Raw genomic sequence first — 19906 nt, 5'->3', positions numbered from 1 at the left:
AAACAGAACAATATTTAGGCCCTTTTTACTATAAATTCTCTCTGTGCAGTAGTAGTAGAGTGTGTAGTGCACTAATGTCAATGCACACTACACATCCGCTCAAACTAGTGGAATTATTTATAATTCACCCCAATGTTCAATTACATGTGCCAACAGAAAACTAACTAGTATAATTTCCATCTGTAGAGTTTATTTTGCCTCATATATATGATAGCGAGATGGATATATGCAGCGTTGTCAGCTGGGTCATTTAACATCGATAGAAAACACTAGTTCATTTAATGCACTTTTATGAGTGAACATTCATCCTGGATAAAGCTGTAAAGATCTGAATATAGTTATCACAGGGTTGTTGAATAGTTGATTCTGATTGGACATGATCCAGTGCTGTTTATTCATATACTGAACTACTGCATTAGTGTTCAGTATCACTTCAACACACTTTCTGAACAAATAACAGCGGTTTCAAAGCTCGATACTTCAACACATGAGCATTTAAGTGACGAAAACATGAAATATGTCTATTGATGTTTTAATGCACAGTCACATGATGATCGAGTGTGCATTAAATGATCAATAATTGTTCCGGACTGATGTGCAGTACAGCAGAGATGATGTCATTACGACGCTGGACTTGTGATCAGCTGACAGAAGACAGACACACTGAGTGAAGAGTTTGAGCACGAGTGTATTTGCAATATGACACATTATTTACAGGGTCAGGGGTCGTGTCCAAGGTAAAATTTGGACAGGAAGTCAGTTGGACGAGGCGTCTCGGTCTCGTGGAAGAAGCGCATGACGTGAGTCTTCTGTTTCCAGACGTTGATGGTCTCCTCCAGCTCCATCTTCCCCTGAGACACAGAATGACCGTCAGTGACATCACACCTCATCAAACGTGTTCTCCATCAATGACTTCATTTATCAAAGTCATGGTATGGCTTCAGAAGATTTGGAATATAATGCATATATATTATTTACTTTACACAGTCTTTCGTTACCAGCATGTTAATTTTTTTAATATAATATTTTTATGAAAACGGTTTCACTGCTTATGTAAGAATTAAAACATGATTATAAATTAGTTATAACAACAATTTAACATTTCATTAGACACTGGACAGTTACACCACATGACATTTTTACTTTAAGTCACAGAAAAATAAATATTTTAAGGACTTTGAACTGGGAAATTGAAAACATGTTCATTGTTGTAGATTCAAGTCATGAATTGCATTTTTAATGTTCTTTGAACAACTTCATATACATCACATCACTGACACAAATAATGCCACAATTATTATTTCTGAGTAGTGTTCTTTCACAACAAACACGACTCAGTGTGTGTGTGTGTGTGTGTGTGTTAGTGAATGTGAGTGTGTTAATGAGTGTGCAGTGAGTGAGTGTGTGTGTTAGTGAATGAGTGTGTGTTAATGAGTGTGCAGTGAGTGAGTGTGTGTGTTAGTGAATGAGTGTGTGTTAATGAGTGTGCAGTGAGTGAGTGTGTGTTAGTGAATGTGAGTGTGTTAATGAGTGTGCAGTGAGTGAGTGTGTGTGTTAGTGAATGTGAGTGTGTTAATGAGTGTGCAGTGAGTGAGTGTGTGTGTTAGTGAATGAGTGTGTGTTAATGAGTGTGCAGTGAGTGAGTGTGTGTTAGTGAATGAGTGTGTGTTAATGAGTGTGCAGTGAGTGAGTGTGTGTTAGTGAATGAGTGTGTGTTAATGAGTGTGCAGTGAGTGAGTGTGTGTGTTAGTGAATGTGAGTGTGTTAATGAGTGTGTGTGAGTGTGTATATGTGTATTTGTGTTACCTTGATCACCAGCATGTCAATAACACGGGTATCTGTGACGTGTTTGTTCTTGTCGAACATTTCTCGCACTTTCTCTCGTCCCTGCCGTGCAGAAATATCCAACTGATACACGTGAACTGAAACACAAAAACACAATTCTCAAAACTTTGATATCAAAGATGAACGTCATTAACAGATCATGATGAAAACACTTTACATTGTGTGTCATTGTGATTGTGCAGTTGTGTGTATTTCTCTTGTGTGTTTGTGTGTATATGTTCATGTTTATGTGTTTGTGAGTGTTTCTGACCTTGACGTGGTTCAGTGTGTGTGTGTGTGTGTGTGTGTGTGTGTGTTTTAGTGTATAAGCGCGTGTGGTACCTGTGTTCGGCACCTCTCGGTACCAGGCCCGGTACAGTTCTCGAACCCTCCGCCGGGCCTCGAGCAGGTCGCGGCTGAAGATCGGTTTAGCGACTTTAACGGCGGTGGCACCGGTACGAGTCGCTGCGCTCGACGCCATCATGAACGGCTACTGCCTTGCGCATGCGCGTCACCTGCTTTTAAAAAACCCCGCTGCCACCTGCCGACGCGGAGCGGAACTGACAGAGGCGTTTACAGTCCAACAACAACAAAATACAACCATGCAACACAAAACAAACCTACAATCATACACAATTCAACACCACAGACACACAAATACTACAACAACAAAGAATCAGCATGTGCTGAGCGGCTCCAGTCCCACACATTTCACTACAGTAAATTGTGATTATTAATATTCTCAACTGTCCGCTTTCTAAAAGGATGGATAGACAGCAGACAGATCTATGATAGACAGATAGATAGATAGACAGACAGACACACAGACAAACAATAGATAGACAGAGGATAGATAGATAGACAGACAGACAGATAGATGTTAGATAGACAATAGATAAATGATAGACAGACAGATGATACAGTGCATCTGTAAAGTTACAGCCTTATTCCAAAATGGATTAAATTCATTATTTTCCTCAAAATTCTACAAACAATACCCCATAATGACAACGTGAAAGAAGTTTGTTTGAAATCTTTGCAAATTTATAAAATCACATGTACATAAGTATTCACAGCCTTTGCTCAATACTTTGTTGAAGCACCTTTGGCACCAATTACAGCCTCAAGTCTTTTTGAGTATGATGCTACAAGCTTGGCACACCTATTTTTGGGCAGTTTCTCCCATTCTTCTTTGCAGGACCTCTCAACCTCCATCAGGTTGGATGGGGAGCGTTGGTGCACAGTCATTTTCAGATCTCTCCAGAGATGTTCAATCAGGTTCAGGTCTGGGCTCTGGCTGGGCCACTCAAGGACATTCACAGAGTTGTCCCGGAGCCACTCCTTTGTTATCTTGGCTGTGTGCTTAGGGTCGTTGTCCTGTTGAAAGATGAACCTTCACCCCAGTCCGAGGTCCAGAGCGCTCTGGAGCAGGTTTTCATCAAGGATGTCTCTGTACATTGCTGCATTCATCTTTCCCTCAATCCTGACTAGTCTCCCAGTTCCTGCCGCTGAAAAACATCCCCACAGCATGATTCTGCCACCACCATGCTTCACTGTAGGGATGGTATTGGCCAGGTGATGAGCGGTGCCTGGTTTCCTCCAGACATGATGCTTGCCATTCAGGCCAAAGAGTTCAATCTTTGTTTCTCATGGTCTGAGAGTCCTTCAGGTGCCTTTTGGAAAACTCTAGGCGGGCTGTCATGTGCCTTTTACTGAGGAGTGGCTTCCGTCTGGCCACTCTACCATACAGGCCTGATTGGTGTAGTGCTGCAGAGATGGTTGTTCTTCTGGAAGGTTCTCCTCTCTCCACAGAGGAATGCTGGAGCTCTGTCAGAGTGACCATCGGGTTCTTGGTCACCTCCCTGACTAAGGCCCTTCTCTCCCAATCGCTCAGTTTGGCCGGGCGGCCAGCTCTAGGAAGAGTCCTGGTGGTTCCAAACTTCTTCCATTTACGGATGATGGAGGCCACTGTGCTCATTGGGATCTTCAATGCTGCAGAAAGTTTTCTGTACCCTTCCCCAGATCTGTGCCTCGATACAATCCTGTCTCGGAGGTCTACAGACAATTCCTTGAACTTCATGGCTTGGTTTGTGCTCTGACATGCACTGTTAACTGTGGGACCTTATATAGACAGGTGTGTGCCTTTCCAAATCATGTCCAATCAACTGAATTTACCACAGGTGGACTCCAATCAAGTTGTAGAAACATCTCAAGGATGATCAGTGGAAACAGGATGCACCTGAGCTCAATTTTGAGTGTCATGGCAAAGGCTGTGAATACTTATGTACATGTGATTTGTTTAGTTTTTTATTTTTAATAAATTTGCAAAGATTTCAAACAAACTTCTTTCACGTTGTCATTATGGGGTATTGTTTGTAGAATTTTGAGGAAAATAATTAATTGAATCCATTTTGGAATAAGGCTGTAACATAACAAAATGTGGAAAAATTGAAGCGCTGTGAATACTTTCCGGATGCACTGTAGATAGATAGACAGATAGACAGATGATAGATAAATAGATAGATAGATAGATACAGTTGTGCTCAAAAGTTTGCATAACCTGGCAGAAATTGTGAAATGTTGGCACTGATTTTGAAAATATGACTGATCATGGTCTTTTATTTAAGGATAGTGATCATTTGAAGCCATTTATTATCACATAGTTGTTTGGCTCCTTTTTAAATCATAATGATAACAGAAATCACCCAAATCACCCTGATCAAAAGTTTACATACCCTTGAATGTTTGGCCTTGTTACAGACACACAAGGTGACACACACAGGTTTAAATGGCAATTAAAGGTTAATTTCCCACACCTGTGGCTTTTTAAATTGCAATTAGTGTCTGTGTATAAATAGTCAATGAGTTTGTTAGCTCTCACGTGGATGCACTGAGCAGGCTAGATACTGAGCCATGGGGAGCAGAAAAGAACTGTCAAAAGACCTGCGTAACAAGGTAATGGAACTTTATAAAGATGGAAAAGGATATAAAAAGATATCCAAAGCCTTGAAAATGCCAGTCAGTACTGTTCAATCACTTATTAAGAAGTGGAAAATTCGGGGATCTCTTGATACCAAGCCAAGTATCAAGATTTCAGCCACAACTGCCAGAAGAATTGTTCAGGATACAAAGAAAAACCCACAGGTAACCTCAGGAGAAATACAGGCTGCTCTGGAAAAAGACGGTGTGGTTGTTTCAAGGAGCACAATACGACGATACTTGAACAAAAATGAGCTGCATGGTCGAGTTGCCAGAAAGAAGCCTTTACTGCACCAATGCCACAAAAAAGCCCGGTTACAATATGCCCGACAACACCTTGACACGCCTCACAGCTTCTGGCACACTGTAATTTGGAGTGACGAGATCAAAATAGAGCTTTATGGTCACAACCATAAGCGCTATGTTTGGAGAGGGGTCAACAAGGCCTATAGTGAAAAGAATACCATCCTCACTGTGAAGCATGGTGGTGGATCACTGATGTTTTGGGGGGGTGTGAGCTCTAAAGGCACGGGGAATCTTGTGAAAATTGATGGCAAGATGAATGCAGCATGTTATCAGAAAATACTGACAGACAATTTGCATTCTTCTGCACGAAAGCTGCGCATGGGACACTCTTGGACTTTCCAGCACGACAATGACCCCAAGCACAAGGCCAAATTGACCCTCCAGTGGTTACAGCAGAAAAAGGTGAAGGTTCTGGAGTGGCCATCACAGTCTCCTGACCTTAATATCATCGAGCCACTCTGGGGAGATCTCAAACGTGCGGTTCATGCAAGACGACCAAAGACTTTGCATGTCCTGGAGGCATTTTGCCAAGACGAATGGGCAGCTATACCACCTGCAAGAATTTGGGGCCTCATAGACAACTATTACAAAAGACTGCATGCTGTCATTGATGATAAAGGGGGCAATACACAGTATTAAGAACTAAGGGTATGCAGACTTTTGAACAGGGGTCATTTCATTTTTTTCTTTGTTGCCATGTTTTGTTTTATGATTGTGCCATTCTGTTATAACCTACAGTTGAATATGAATCCCATAAGAAATAAAAGAAATGTGTTTTGCCTGCTCACTCATGTTTTCTTTAAAAATGGTACATATATTACCAATACTCCAAGAGTATGCAAACTTTTGAGCACAACTGTAGATAGATAGATAGATAGATGTCATCTCACAATTACAGTAATTCTGACATGACGTGAACGCACCATTAATCTATGGAATTTTTCTGATTTTTGAACCCATAATTCGAATAAATTAGAAAAGACATGTCAAGCCAACATGAAAATCTGATGCCCTTTGGACTAACACCGAATCTTGAGGGACCAACCCACGTGAAATGATCGAGGAGAAGCACCCTCGGTCCGACAAAGAGATACACAGTTGCCCCACCCCTGAAGATCACATCTGAATACTGCCCCAGCTACAAGCCAGACATTATAAAAGTGACTTACAACATTCAGACTCCGGAGACCAAATAACCCCGCTTTTATTGGTTGTAACATAGTAAGTGTACATCTGCTTTAAACTCCACAATTAAATATGTAAAAGAAAAACAAACATCTTTAAAAACATTGGCTCATAAACGCAAAGCTCTCTTATTTTTGTGGCACAAAGGCAGTTAAACACATCAGAAACATCTCTGAATAAACCCTTCAGCAGAGTTTAACAATCACTCATCACAGGTGTGTCATCATTATCTGGTCAAACTCTTAACAGGCACATGGGCAGCAGATTCAACTCTATCATTTGGCAAGTAAAATGAAAGACACTGATTGACTGAAGGTGTTAAACATGTTGAATGTTCTTGACTCTTTAAAAGTGAATTTGCTGAGCCGTGTGTGTGTGTGTGTGTGTGTGTGTGTGTGTGTGACACAGAAACACACATGTTGTGGTCCAGTTCTCCTCCAGTATCAGTCCTCTGACAGTAAACACAGTACAATGTTCCAGCTGGTCCCAGGAAGTTAAACTCGTATCACATAAACTCATGAAAAGTGCAGAAGCGTTTCTAGTCCAGTGTACTGCAGCTGATTGGCTGAGATGAATCCCTGCTGCTGATTGGTTTGAAATGAAAGGCACATGATTGTCCTGGCTCCTCCTCCCTAAACACACACACACAAACACAAAACTTCATGGAGCTCAGAGAGACAGAGTATTACAATAAGTGTGTATAAAACACACTTGTGTGTGTCAGTGCTGCAGGGTATTATAAGTGTGTGTGTGTATGTGTGTCAGTGCTGCAGGGTATTATTAGTGTGTGTGTGTGTGTCAGTGCTGCAGGGTGTTGTCGGTGTGTGTGTCTCACCTCTGTGTGTGTGTGTGTGTGTCAGTGCTGCAGGGTGTTGTAGGTGTGTGTGTGTCACCTGTGTGTGTGTCAGTGCTGCAGGGTGTTGTCGGTGTGTGTGTGTCACTGCTGCAGGGTGTTGTCGGTGTGTGTGTGTCACCTGTGTGTGTGTCACTGCTGCAGGGTGTTGTCGGTGTGTGTGTGTGTCACCTGTGTGTGTGTCACTGCTGCAGGGTGTTGTCGGTGTGTGTGTGTGTGTGTCACCTGTGTGTGTGTCAGTGCTGCAGGGTGTTGTTGTGTGTGTCACTACTGCAGGGTGTTGTTGATGTGTGTGTCAACTGTGTGTGTGTCAGTGCTGCAGGGTGTTGTCGGTGTGTGTGTGTGTGTGTCACCTGTGTGTGTGTCAGTGCTGCAGGGTGTTGTTGTGTGTGTCACTACTGCAGGGTGTTGTTGATGTGTGTGTCAACTGTGTGTGTGTCAGTGCTGCAGGGTGTTGTCGGTGTGTGTGTGTCAGTGCTGCAGGGTGTTGTCGGTGTGTGTGTGTCACCTTTGTGTCTGTCAGTGCTGCAGGGTGTTGTCAGCGTGTGTGTGTTTGTGTGTGTGTCACGTGTGTGTCAGTGCTGCAGGGTGTTGTCAGTGTGTGTGTGTTTGTGTGTGTGTCGTGTGTGTCAGTGCTGCAGGGTGTTGTCAGTGTGTGTGTGTTTGTGTCATGTGTGTGTCAGTGCTGCAGGGTGTTGTCAGTGTGTGTGTGTTTGTGTCACGTGTGTGTCAGTGCTGCAGGGTGTTGTCGGTGTGTGTGTGTGCGTCTCACCTGTGAGTTTGTGTGTGTGTCATGTGTGTGTCACTGCTGCAGGGTGTTGTCGGTGTGTGTGTGTGTCACCTGTGTGTGTGTCACTGCTGCAGGGTGTTGTCGGTGTGTGTGTGTCACCTGTGTGTGTGTCACTGCTGCAGGGTGTTGTAGGTGTGTGTGTGTCACCTGTGTGTGTGTCAGTGCTGCAGGGTGTTGTCGGTGTGTGTGTGTGTGTGTCACCTGTGTGTGTGTCAGTGCTGCAGGGTGTTGTCGGTGTGTGTGTGTGCGTCTCACCTGTGAGTTTGTGTGTGTGTCATGTGTGTGTCACTGCTGCAGGGTGTTGTCGGTGTGTGTGTGTGTCACCTGTGTGTGTGTCACTGCTGCAGGGTGTTGTCGGTGTGTGTGTGTGTCACCTGTGTGTGTGTCACTGCTGCAGGGTGTTGTAGGTGTGTGTGTGTCACCTGTGTGTGTGTCAGTGCTGTAGGGTGTTGTCGGTGTGTGTGTGTGTGTGTCACCTGTGTGTGTGTCACTGCTGCAGGGTGTTGTCGGTGTGTGTGTGTCACCTGTGTGTGTGTCAGTGCTGCAGGGTGTTGTCGGTGTGTGTGTGTCAGTGCTGCAGGGTGTTGTCGGTGTGTGTGTGTCACCTTTGTGTCTGTCAGTGCTGCAGGGTGTTGTCAGCGTGTGTGTGTTTGTGTGTGTGTCACGTGTGTGTCAGTGCTGCAGGGTGTTGTCAGTGTGTGTGTGTTTGTGTCATGTGTGTGTCAGTGCTGCAGGGTGTTGTCAGTGTGTGTGTGTTTGTGTCACGTGTGTGTCAGTGCTGCAGGGTGTTGTCGGTGTGTGTGTGCGTCTCACCTGTGAGTTTGTGTGTGTGTCGTGTGTGTCACTGCTGCAGGGTGTTGTCGGTGTGTGTGTGTGTGTCACTGCTGCAGGGTGTTGTCGGTGTGTGTGTGTCACCTGTGTGTGTGTCACTGCTGCAGGGTGTTGTCGGTGTGTGTGTGTGTCACCTGTGTGTGTGTCACTGCTGCAGGGTGTTGTAGGTGTGTATGTGTCACCTGTGTGTGTGTCAGTGCTGCAGGGTGTTGTCGGTGTGTGTGTGTGTGTGTGTCACCTGTGTGTGTGTCACTGCTGCAGGGTGTTGTCGGTGTGTGTGTGTCACCTGTGTGTGTGTCAGTGCTGCAGGGTGTTGTTGTGTGTGTCACTACTGCAGGGTGTTGTCGATGTGTGTGTCAACTGTGTGTGTGTCAGTGCTGCAGGGTGTTGTCGGTGTGTGTGTGTCAGTGCTGCAGGGTGTTGTCGGTGTGTGTGTGTCACCTTTGTGTCTGTCAGTGCTGCAGGGTGTTGTCAGTGTGTGTGTGTTTGTGTGTGTGTCGTGTGTGTCACTGCTGCAGGGTGTTGTCAGTGTGTGTGTGTTTGTGTCATGTGTGTGTCAGTGCTGCAGGGTGTTGTCAGTGTGTGTGTGTTTGTGTCACGTGTGTGTCAGTGCTGCAGGGTGTTGTCGGTGTGTGTGTGCGTCTCACCTGTGAGTTTGTGTTTGTGTCATGTGTGTGTCAGTGCTGCAGGGTGTTGTCAGTGTGTGTGTGTCACGTGTGTGTCAGTGCTGCAGGGTGTTGTCGGTGTGTGTGTGCGTCTCACCTGTGAGTTTGTGTTTGTGTCATGTGTGTGTCACTGCTGCAGGGTGTTGTCAGTGTGTGTGTGTCACGTGTGTGTCACGTGTGTGTCAGTGCTGCAGGGTGTTGTCGGTGTGTGTGTGCGTCTCACCTGTGAGTTTGTGTGTGTGTCATGTGTGTGTCACTGCTGCAGGGTGTTGTCAGTGTGTGTGTGTTTGTGTCATGTGTGTGTCAGTGCTGCAGGGTGTTGTCGGTGTGTGTGTGCGTCTCACCTGTGAGTTTGTGTGTGTGTCATGTGTCTGTCAGTGCTGCAGGGTGTTGTCAGCGTGTGAGTTTGTGTGTGTGTCATGTGTGTGTCACTGCTGCAGGGTGTTGTCAGTGTGTGTGTGTTTGTGTCATGTGTGTGTCAGTGCTGCAGGGTGTTTTCAGTGTGTGTGTGTTTGTGTCACGTGTATGTCAGTGCTGCAGGGTGTTGTCGGTGTGTGTGTGCGTCTCACCTGTGAGTTTGTGTGTGTGTGTCATGTGTGTGTCACTGCTGCAGGGTGTTGTCAGTATGTGTGTGTTTGTGTCATGTGTGTGTCAGTGCTGCAGGGTGTTGTCAGTGTGTGTGTGTTTGTGTCATGTGTGTGTCAGTGCTGCAGGGTGTTGTCAGTGTGTGTGTGTGTTTGTGTCACGTGTATGTCAGTGCTGCAGGGTGTTGTCGGTGTGTGTGTGCGTCTCACCTGTGAGTTTGTGTGTGTGTCATGTGTGTGTCACTGCTGCAGGGTGTTGTCAGTGTGTGTGTGTTTGTGTCATGTGTGTGTCAGTGCTGTAGGGTGTTGTCGGTGTGTGTGTGCGTCTCACCTGTGAGTTTGTGTGTGTGTCGTGTGTGTCACTGCTGCAGGGTGTTGTCAGTATGTGTGTGTTTGTGTCATGTGTGTGTCAGTGCTGCAGGGTGTTGTCGGTGTGTGTGTGCGTCTCATCTGTGAGTTTGTGTGTGTGTCATGTGTGTGTCACTGCTGCAGGGTGTTGTCAGTGTGTGTGTGTTTGTGTCATGTGTGTGTCAGTGCTGCAGGGTGTTGTCGGTGTGAGTCTCACCTGTGAGTGTGTGTGCGTGTCAGTGCTGCAGGGTGTTGTCGGTGTGTCGTCTCACCTGTGAGTTTGTGTGTGTGTCATGTGTGTGTCAGTGCTGCAGGGTGTTGTCAGTGTGTGTGTGTTTGTGTCATGTGTGTGTCAGTGCTTCAGGGTGTTGTCGGTGTGAGTCTCACCTGTGAGTTTGTGTGTGTGTCATGTGTGTGTCAGTGCTGCAGGGTGTTGTCAGTGTGTGTGTGTTTGTGTCATGTGTGTGTCAGTGCTTCAGGGTGTTGTCGGTGTGAGTCTCACCTGTGAGTTTGTGTGTGTGTCATGTGTGTGTCAGTGCTGCAGGGTGTTGTCAGTGTGTGTGTGTGTTTGTGTCGTGTGTGTCAGTGCTGCAGGGTGTTGTCAGTGTGTGTGTGTTTGTGTCATGTGTGTGTCAGTGCTGCAGGGTGTTGTCGGTGTGTCGTCTCACCTGTGAGTTTGTGTGTGTGTCATGTGTGTGTCAGTGCTGCAGGGTGTTGTCGGTGTGAGTCTCACCTGTGAGTGTGTGTGTGTGTCAGTGCTGCAGGGTGTTGTCGATGTGTTGTTCTTCCTGCAGTGCATTCAGTGCCAGTCTCAGATGTTCTCTCAATGTGTTGATCTCTCTCTCACTTCTGCTCTTCATCACCTTCAACTCCTCACTCACCTCACGGTAACGCTCACACACACTGCTCTTCTCCTGACACACACAAACACACAAGAGATTACCATTAGTGAACACACACCTGTTAAATCCACTGCACCATGACAAAAGTGTGATGACAGAAATATTTGCTACCACAAAATAATAAAAAGACAATTACTAGAAGACACATCTTTTCTGTGTTGTCCTGGTTGCAGACAAAAACAGCACGAGCCAGTTCATCGGATTCACAAACCAGTTACGAACCGATTCTTTTAATGAGTCACTCTCTACAACACACAAAAAAACGTTTTTTTCCCTCTCGTAAACAGTGTCTTAGAAGTCAAAATGCTGTTTATTTTATTTCCATATCATTGCACATATCCTTATTATTGTCCTATCTCCCTCTGTGCTATTTTTAATGGTGGTTTATGTCCTCGGGTGTCACACGGACACGACACTAGTCATGAGCGCTGTGTTTTTAGCATGCTGTGTTAATCAAAAGAAGTTTGAAAAACATGTCTGGTGATCTGTATTCTAATGTGCTCGGTCCAGCTGTCGAGCACATCATCTGTGCTGTGCTGACTAATGATCTCGTTGGTTTGTCTGTACAGATGGAGACGTGCTGACTGCCCCTTACTGACACATCAATGTGGTACATCGCTCCAATGGTAGGAACATTCCTCGTTACTGACCTGATGTGTGGATCAGGGGGATGATTAATTCTGTTTTTTAACACGTTGTTTTTTCATACAATTAATCGCACTAAATTATAGTGTTAAACACAGCCCTAGTAATGAAACAATACATTTTATTGGAATTAAATCTACACTAAATATGCAAACATTAGTTATGCATTAACAATTTAGATCGTTTCCCCTCCTGCAGAAACATAATTCTGAGGGAAACATTGACTGACACACACAGGTTTGTTACCATGGTGAGGAAGTGCAGCTGGTTTCGTAGACTGTTGATTTCTTTATGTAAGTACTGCAGTTCATTCTCTCTCAACCGCAACAGCACCTACAACAACACAACACACACAATAATAAATACACAAGGATAGTGACATCACAGACACTGCATTAAGATGATGTAAAGCAGGACTTTGATTTTCGATCTGATGAAATCTCTAGGCTGAATAGCAGAAAAACTAGTTGAACCAGTCCATGTCATTCAACAGTTAAAAGCTTTAACAGATGAAACTGTGAAGTGGTGGTGAACATGTACGTTTATTTTATAAAACATGACACACAGTCATGAAGGTGTACAGGGGTCTTCTTTGTTTTATGGGGGGGGGGGGGTATCTGCACATTGGTTACACCACCTGACACCTGATTTAAATATGATCTGATTAACCCAAATATTCACGGGGGTGAATGAAGACAATCATAAGGTTTGTGTAGAATCATCACCTGCGTCTCACACCACGACCTGTCACTTCCGTCGCTCACTGCATCTGACCCCTGACCTGTGACCACAGACTGAATGACCTTGATCTCCTCTGAGAGACGAGCCTGTAAATCCTACAGAGAGACAGACAGATGATGAAATGCAGCAGTTGTTCATGTGTGGTCAGTGTATCATGTGTCTGTCTCACCTGGTTATCTCTCTTGAGCTGCTCTATCTGTATGTCTCTCTCTCTCATCTGTCTCTCTGTCTCGGTGTTGTGTTGTTGAGCCCGATTCAGTTCAAGACACTTATGAGAGTATTGCTCAGACAAACAGTCCAACTCTCTCCTCAGAGACGACAACTCTGCCCTACACAAACACACAAGTGTTGCGCAAGTTACTTTAAACAGAGGCCCGTCACTAATTACAGGTAGACCGACACTCAGCTGTTACACACACATGTACATATGAACTCATATTTAAAATATATTAAACATACTATTTTAGAAGAATGTGTAACCCAAGTAATGCACTTAAAAGTAATTTCCATAATCTGGTTACAAGAATTTAAAATGTAATGCATTACACTACTTTTTTTTTTTTTTAAATAATTAAAATACAGTAACTAATTATGCTGTAATCCTCCAAACACTGTCTAAACAAGCAAGTGTGTGTGTGTGTGTGTGTACTCACTGTTGTTGTTTGTCGAGTGTGTGTGTGTACTCACTGTTGTTGTTTGTCGAGTGTGTGTGTGTGTACTCACTGTTGTTGTTTGTCAAGTGTGTGTGTGTGTGTGTGTACTCACTGTTGTTGTTTATCAAGTGTGTGTGTGTGTGTACTCTCTGTTGTTGTTTGTCGAGTGTGTGTGTGTGTGTGTACTCACTGTTGTTGTTTATCAAGTGTGTGTGTGTGTGTACTCACTGTTGTTGTTTGTCGAGTGTGTGTGTGTGTGTGTGTGTACTCACTGTTGTTGTTTGTCGAGTGTGTGTGTGTGTGTGTGTGTACTCACTGTTGTTGTTTATCAAGTGTGTGTGTGTGTGTACTCTCTGTTGTTGTTTGTCGAGTGTGTGTGTGTGTGTGTACTCACTGTTGTTGTTTGTCGAGTGTGTGTGTGTGTACTCACTGTTGTTGTTTGTCAAGTGTGTGTGTGTGTGTGTGTACTCACTGTTGTTGTTTATCAAGTGTGTGTGTGTGTGTACTCTCTGTTGTTGTTTGTCGAGTGTGTGTGTGTGTGTGTACTCACTGTTGTTGTTTGTCGAGTGTGTGTGTATCTACTCCGTGTCTCTCTATGAGTCGTGTGGTTTTCTCCAGTTCTTCTTTGTACGCTTTCTGTAACGCCTCCATCACTGACATCACAAACACACTCAGTTATACACAACATCACAATATCTGTGCGCATGTAGACGTGAAAGGATCATATTCATCTGTGTGTTACCGCGTGCGGTGGCCTCCGTCTCCTCACGCAGCAGCACATCTCTTTCTCTCTCCAGCGCGCTGATCTGTTGAGCATGTTGTTTCTGCAGCTCCTGCAGCGTCTCTCTGTGCATGCGCTCTATCTGCTGCAAACTCTCACTGCAGCGAGACTCCGCCCCACGACATGACCCCTCTCTCCCCCCTGCCCCGCCCTCAACTCCGCCAGCTGCTGCCTTAGAGACGCCACCTACAGGTGAGGAAACACAGACGGATAGAAGTAAAGCCTTCTGCAGGCGATGTGTGACACACACACATATATACACACAGGCTGTTAGTGATACACAAACATAGGCAGAAACACTCTAAATGACTGTACAGAAGCTCTTTATTAAGCTTACAGCGTCATTTATAAGGTGTTCTATTCAGTTCTCAAAAACTCAGAGCGAGTTTCTCTCAAGAGAGCAGATAGTTGTGATTCACGCACTACCTCCCTCTCCAGAGCCTGATTGGCTAACGGGCCAGACCGCGCCCCCATCAGTGGAAGTGACCTCATCCCTTTGAGTGGCAGTCGCTCAAACTCCGCCCATTTCCTCTCAATCTCCTCCTCTATTCGTCTCTGTTCCGACAGCTGGCCCGTCCCCTTGCGTGACAGTACCGCCTCCCATTGGCTGTGAGTGTCATCACGCGCCCTCTCCTCCTGCCACTGGCTGTGCTCCTTCACCTGCCCCTCCCCTGACTCTCTCTGATTGGCCGAGGCAGGAGTGGAAGGCGTGGCTACAGGTGACAGCTCAACATAGTCAAATTTTCGCTGAGGGATGTTTGCGGTGGAGGAGGCGTCTGATTGGCTGTGTAGTCGATGGTGAACGTTTTCTTTATCACCGCTGCAGTCTGGTAACCTGCAGACAAAAAATACACATTCACAATCAGGGTGTGTTCAGTGAAGTGTGTGTACGATAGTGTGTGTGTGTGTGTGTGTGTGTGTGTGTGTAGGACTGACTGTGTGAGGTCTGGAGAGCTGTTCGGCCGAACGCTTTTCCTCAAAACTTCAATCCAGTTCCTCCTGATTCCTGCCGTCATGGCAGACAGAGTGAACACGGCCTCTCTCGTCTACAGGACAAACGGAAGAGCTTTCAATCAGCTATCTGAATCTCGTGCTCGTTTCCCATCAGCAGGAGGAATGCAGCAAGTACAGACGTGAACACACAGGAAGTGAGTACTGACCTGTATCTGGAAGCCGTAGTTCTTCTCCACATCAAACTCAGACACCTTCACACATGACTTCAGATCGATCTCTCCGTCCACATCATCTCGCTGTTCAAACAAGAACACATGGTTGACTTGACATGATTTTCTTTTGATTTTTGGGGTGAAATATGACCTGGAATATGTAAGTGGAGATGCATCTATGTATTTATCGTGTGTAACGTGTGTTTCATGCGTGTCTTACCTCCTCTGCTGCTGAATCTCTGTAGTACTTCAGTCCAGCATCAGTCAACACAAACCAGTGTTTCCTCCACTGAACACACACACACACACACACACACACACACACACACACCATCAGTAATGAAAACACATGATCATCATTACACACTGACAGGATTACACAAACAGACGTGCTCTCACCTCTCCACTCTCATCCAGTTTAGACATCCATCCCTTCTTAAAGTTCAGCAGATCAGGCTACAGACAGAGAACACGAGTCCATCAGTTTAAAGCTGGCATTCATGTACACATTAGTGATTCAGGATATTCACTGCCTCCGTGTCTGAGACCATCAACCCGCGCATCTTATCACGTGGCTTGTTGAGCGCGTTACCGCGGAGACATAGCGTGTGTGGAGGCTTCACGCCATCCACCGCAGCATCCATGCACAACTTACCCTGCGCCCCACCTAGAGTGAGAACCACATTATAGCGACCATGAGGAGATTACCCCATGTGACTCTACCCTCCCTAGCAACCGGGCCAATTTGGTTGCTTAGGAGTCCTGGCTAGTGTCACTCAGCACGTCCTGGGATTCGAACTAGCGAACACCAGGGGTGGTAGCCAGCGTCTTTACCACTAAGCTACCCAGGCCCCTAAATATGATTAATATTTGAAAAACTTTTGTCCGCCAGATTGAAGTCTAGTGGTGTAACAAACATGAAGGTTGGCATTCTGTTGTCATCTGACAAAAAGACCCTTTTAGGAACGGTCACATTAACCTTTGCATGGCAAAATTCAGCGGGCGAAGATGATGTGGGTGGACGTTGAGCGTATGTGAAACCAGCAAAAAATGAATTGCCAAGCAGACTCTTTTTAATGCTCCACTTTATACTCTTACGTTAGGCTTACGTTAAAAAGAAACTCAACGCTATAATGATATCACTGTCCATTGTGAATATTCAGTGAAGCTGTGTGCGAAGCACCGAGCACACAGAGGTCACCGCCAAACCAAACAACTTTCTGTTCATCATCGTGGTTCACCAAAATTGAAGTCCACGGCAAATCTGCGAGGGGACATTTTTTGCCACTGAAAGTCCATCGCAAGAAACTGACGATCGCACAGATTCCCATTGAAACAACTGTATTTCACCTGCTGAATTTTGCAAAGCGAAGGTAAATCTGACTGCGCCTTTAGACCCTCAAGACTGTGTGAAGTTTGAAAAAAAAAATTATTATTCTGTCATATCACTAAATATCAACATTTTTAACGTTTTTATGAAAAGGCACATTTTGTTCAGGTTATGTGTTGTAAACTTAAGGAAAATTCTTGATATTATTGACTAAAAAATCCTTGATATTTGTATAAAATACTTTTAACCATGAAAAATGTTTGAAAACGTTTTTTTAATTAATGATTAATGATACTCTCTCATGTATTCAAAGTGCATGGAAAATATTTTAATACGGTATGTGCTCGAGTAATAGAGTACTCGTTCTGCACCAGCTACTCGGGTATTAAAAACACTACTCGAATTTTCCTTTTTGATTTGCCTGCCGTGAGCAGCGCTCCTCTGAATCTCTCACCAAATCTCGCAGTTACAATGGAATCCACTGGGGGCGCTGTGGATACGGGGTCTTGTCGAGGTGTTGGATAAAAGCAGACGACGTGTAATGGTGTCTGTGCTTTTAGCCCATTGTACAAAGGTGCCTCTGTTTGTTCCTGGCAGGCAGCAGATGCCCTAACCCCACAAGGAACTGCCAGGAACAGCTGGAGGCACCTTTCTCCTATGACGGTGCTGCTAAAGCATAAGTTATATAACAAGGCATTACTTGTAATATTTTTATTCTTATTGAATTCTACTCTGTATTCAGTTCTTGTTGGAGTCATGCGAACCAACAGACGAGGATCTGCTTTTATTGGTGGAAACAAAATGCAGCGTGAACTCGGAAGCTGATCAGACCAGTATGTGTGTAGGAGCGTGAAATCTCTGAACACAGGCAGAGCGCATTTTACAAAAGCAAACTTTCACCACTTGATTTTCTGAATAATAACATGTGAAATGATAAATATGTGATAGCCTTTATGTAGTCTATGAGCATTTCGAGTATGCAATACACTCATGCCGTCAGTTTGTGTTGTAAAAAGCACCGGTACTTCGGTACCAAGTCCATACTAAAACAAAAAAGATGTAACGATACCCATGTTTCTGCAGTACCTGTAGTACCGAACACTGCCTCAATCCGATACCAGCGTGCAGTATGACTGACACAGGACTGCTTTAAAATGCTCATTCTGAGTGCATGTTCTGTTACTACTTGTACACTGAAATGCAGTCTTAGTGTAGATGAGCTGTGTACTTTAATGTATAAATCTGACCACTCAAACTCCACAGACATTGAGAATCATTCATGTTGAACGAGATGACATAGCAGAGCACTCATCCACTGTAAAGCGCGTATTACATGTAGACTATATATTTATATCACAGCATTTGTGTTTTAATCTCAACTCAACTTTATTTATATCTCATTTAAAACAACATAGTTGACCAAAGTGCTTCACAGTAATAAAATTTAAAACATAAAATTTTGAAATGTCCACATACACAAACACCAGTAATCTAAAATACAAACACTTCAAAACGGTGACCTACTTGTCATTTGTCGACTCAAAGTTCAGTGTAAAGAGATTTCAGACGTGACTTAAAACTCTTCAATGATCACACTGGACCATGATGCCAACTGTTTATCTGGAAAAGTGAAGCTTCCCTCAAAATACACGTCATAATAAAAGCACGATTCAAAATAAAATCTAGATGCCTGAAATTGAAGAAATTGTGACAGAAATAACTGTATAGTAAAATGTAATATTCACTGTAATGATAATAATAATAATAAATGTAATGACATGTTGAAAAGTTCTATTTTCACTTATTAAAATGTTTAAAAATTTATTGATTAGACACCGTTTTGATGATATTATTAAATTAAATGAAGAAATGTTCTTGAAAGTTCTGGAAAATATTAAAATAATTATTAAATAATTAAAAATAACTAAACTGGTGTGTTCAATAGCACATTATAATATTGCATATTTTTGCTGTGGTGCACGTAACAACACTACTGTCTGTTACTGTTACTAATTGGTATTTTCACATCTTTTTTGTTTTCAAGCATAGTTTGTTGAAGTTACCTTATTTTGAAACCGTTCTTGGTAACGTTTGTGAATAAAACAAAATATAAGATTCACGTAAATGTCATACGTGTTATTTTTTTAACATGCAATTTAATTTACAAATAATCGGGTACTCGTTTTTTGTGGGTTAGAGTACTCGACTACAAAATTACTCGAAAATGCCCATCCCTAATTTTAATCCTTTTACTTGATGGTTATACTACTTGACATGTTTATAGCCAATAATGTTTGTATTTTTATTTTATTATAAAAACCAACATGACTCAAATATGACATTTCTAAGAACTAAATGCATGTTTTTAACTAGATTTCTAAAAGATTTCTCATTTATAGCACCTGGGACAACCTGATTTGTCAATGACCCTTGTATGTGAATGTTTCCCCCAGAAATGAATTCAACATTATTTATGTGTTTAACACAGAAATCTGTTCTGCTTGTTTCGTGAATAAAGCAAACACACATCTGTACATGCTAAACATGACAGGAACAGATAGATGTGAAAAACACAGGAAACACCAGAGAATGTGTCAGCACTTTCACACATTACAACAAGACAAACACACAACAGGAACATATTGCAGTCTGATACAAACACACACACACACTAATAATAACACAATTATAATTATATTTTCATAAACATGCATCACCATCAGTCTCACTAATGCGCATGCGCCCTTGTACGGGGTGTGTCGCGCGCGCAGAAACACACAAACACAACAAAGAAACACTCACTGAAAGTAACACTTTGCGCTGAATCAATGCACTTTGTTTAAACATCGTGTTTACACTAAGAGCCACACCACACGTATTACAGTGAATTAAAGTGAAACTCACCGTCATGATGTTCGAGTCCAGCCAAACACAGATCAAATAAACTCCATTTGATATTGTTAAACACTTCGGAGTATCTTTAAAAGATAAGGCTTTCAACTAAGATCATCACATTAAATTATAATGTTAATATTTAATCGATCAATCAGAGATAAAGATTGAAGGAGCTCGCGCTGTTGTCGGTGTTACCGGGGCGGATCCCGATCAGAGTTCAGCGGAAGCGAGAAGCCAATCAGAACCGCCCAGCAGCACCACAGCAACCAATCAGATACTTGATCAGCACCACAGCAACCAATCAGATACTTGATCAGCACCACAGCAACCAATCAGAGCCATCCAGTAGCACTACAGCAACCAATCACAACCGCACAGCAGAACCACAGCAACCAATCAGAAACCTATTTAGCACCACAACAACCAAC

General features: G+C 43.7%; 3 protein-coding genes across 6 annotated transcripts; 1 reads left to right on the top strand and 2 right to left on the bottom strand.

Annotated features, from left to right (window-relative positions):
- Positions 1–668: 668 nt before the first annotated feature.
- On the bottom strand, positions 669–2334 carry ndufa6 (NADH:ubiquinone oxidoreductase subunit A6). Its single transcript, XM_051715283.1, has 3 exons — positions 2167–2334; positions 1807–1922; positions 669–851 (listed from the first exon to the last, which is right to left on the bottom strand). Exons 1-3 carry the CDS (start codon positions 2306–2308, stop codon positions 720–722), a joined length of 390 nt encoding a protein of 129 aa, XP_051571243.1. The 5' UTR covers positions 2309–2334; the 3' UTR covers positions 669–719.
- Positions 2335–6289: 3955 nt separating this feature from the next.
- Positions 6290–19688, bottom strand: triobpb (TRIO and F-actin binding protein b). Of its 2 annotated transcripts, none has more exons than XM_051713452.1 (14): positions 19488–19688; positions 15653–15709; positions 15474–15542; positions 15248–15337; positions 15024–15133; positions 14511–14922; positions 14251–14273; positions 14049–14203; positions 13857–13959; positions 12823–12982; positions 12638–12748; positions 12159–12245; positions 11099–11279; positions 6290–6926 (listed from the first exon to the last, which is right to left on the bottom strand). In XM_051713452.1, exons 1-13 carry the CDS (start codon positions 19491–19493, stop codon positions 11118–11120), a joined length of 1545 nt encoding a protein of 514 aa, XP_051569412.1. In that variant the 5' UTR covers positions 19494–19688; the 3' UTR covers positions 6290–6926; positions 11099–11117. The 2 variants fall into 2 exon arrangements, with proteins under 2 accessions (XP_051569412.1, XP_051569413.1); XM_051713453.1 differs by having other exon boundaries at positions 14514–14922.
- On the top strand, positions 6935–11088 carry LOC127449881 (keratin-associated protein 10-4-like). Of its 3 annotated transcripts, none has more exons than XR_007898825.1 (2): positions 6935–8602; positions 8664–8938. XR_007898825.1 is itself a non-coding variant. In XM_051713502.1 (2 exons), exon 2 carries the CDS (start codon positions 9437–9439, stop codon positions 10352–10354), a length of 918 nt encoding a protein of 305 aa, XP_051569462.1. In that variant the 5' UTR covers positions 6935–7715; positions 9225–9436; the 3' UTR covers positions 10355–11088. The 3 variants fall into 3 exon arrangements, 2 of the variants coding, with proteins under 2 accessions (XP_051569462.1, XP_051569461.1); XM_051713502.1 differs by lacking the exon at positions 8664–8938 and adding an exon at positions 9225–11088 and having other exon boundaries at positions 6935–7715; XM_051713501.1 differs by lacking the exon at positions 8664–8938 and adding an exon at positions 9225–11088.
- Positions 19689–19906: the final 218 nt, after the last annotated feature.

The sequence above is a fragment of the Myxocyprinus asiaticus genome, chromosome 13 (assembly GCF_019703515.2).
Source record: "Myxocyprinus asiaticus isolate MX2 ecotype Aquarium Trade chromosome 13, UBuf_Myxa_2, whole genome shotgun sequence".
Lineage (NCBI taxonomy): Eukaryota > Metazoa > Chordata > Actinopteri > Cypriniformes > Catostomidae > Myxocyprinus > Myxocyprinus asiaticus.
The sequence above is the reverse complement of the archived record's forward strand: the minus strand, read 5'-3'. Positions and strand labels throughout refer to the sequence as shown.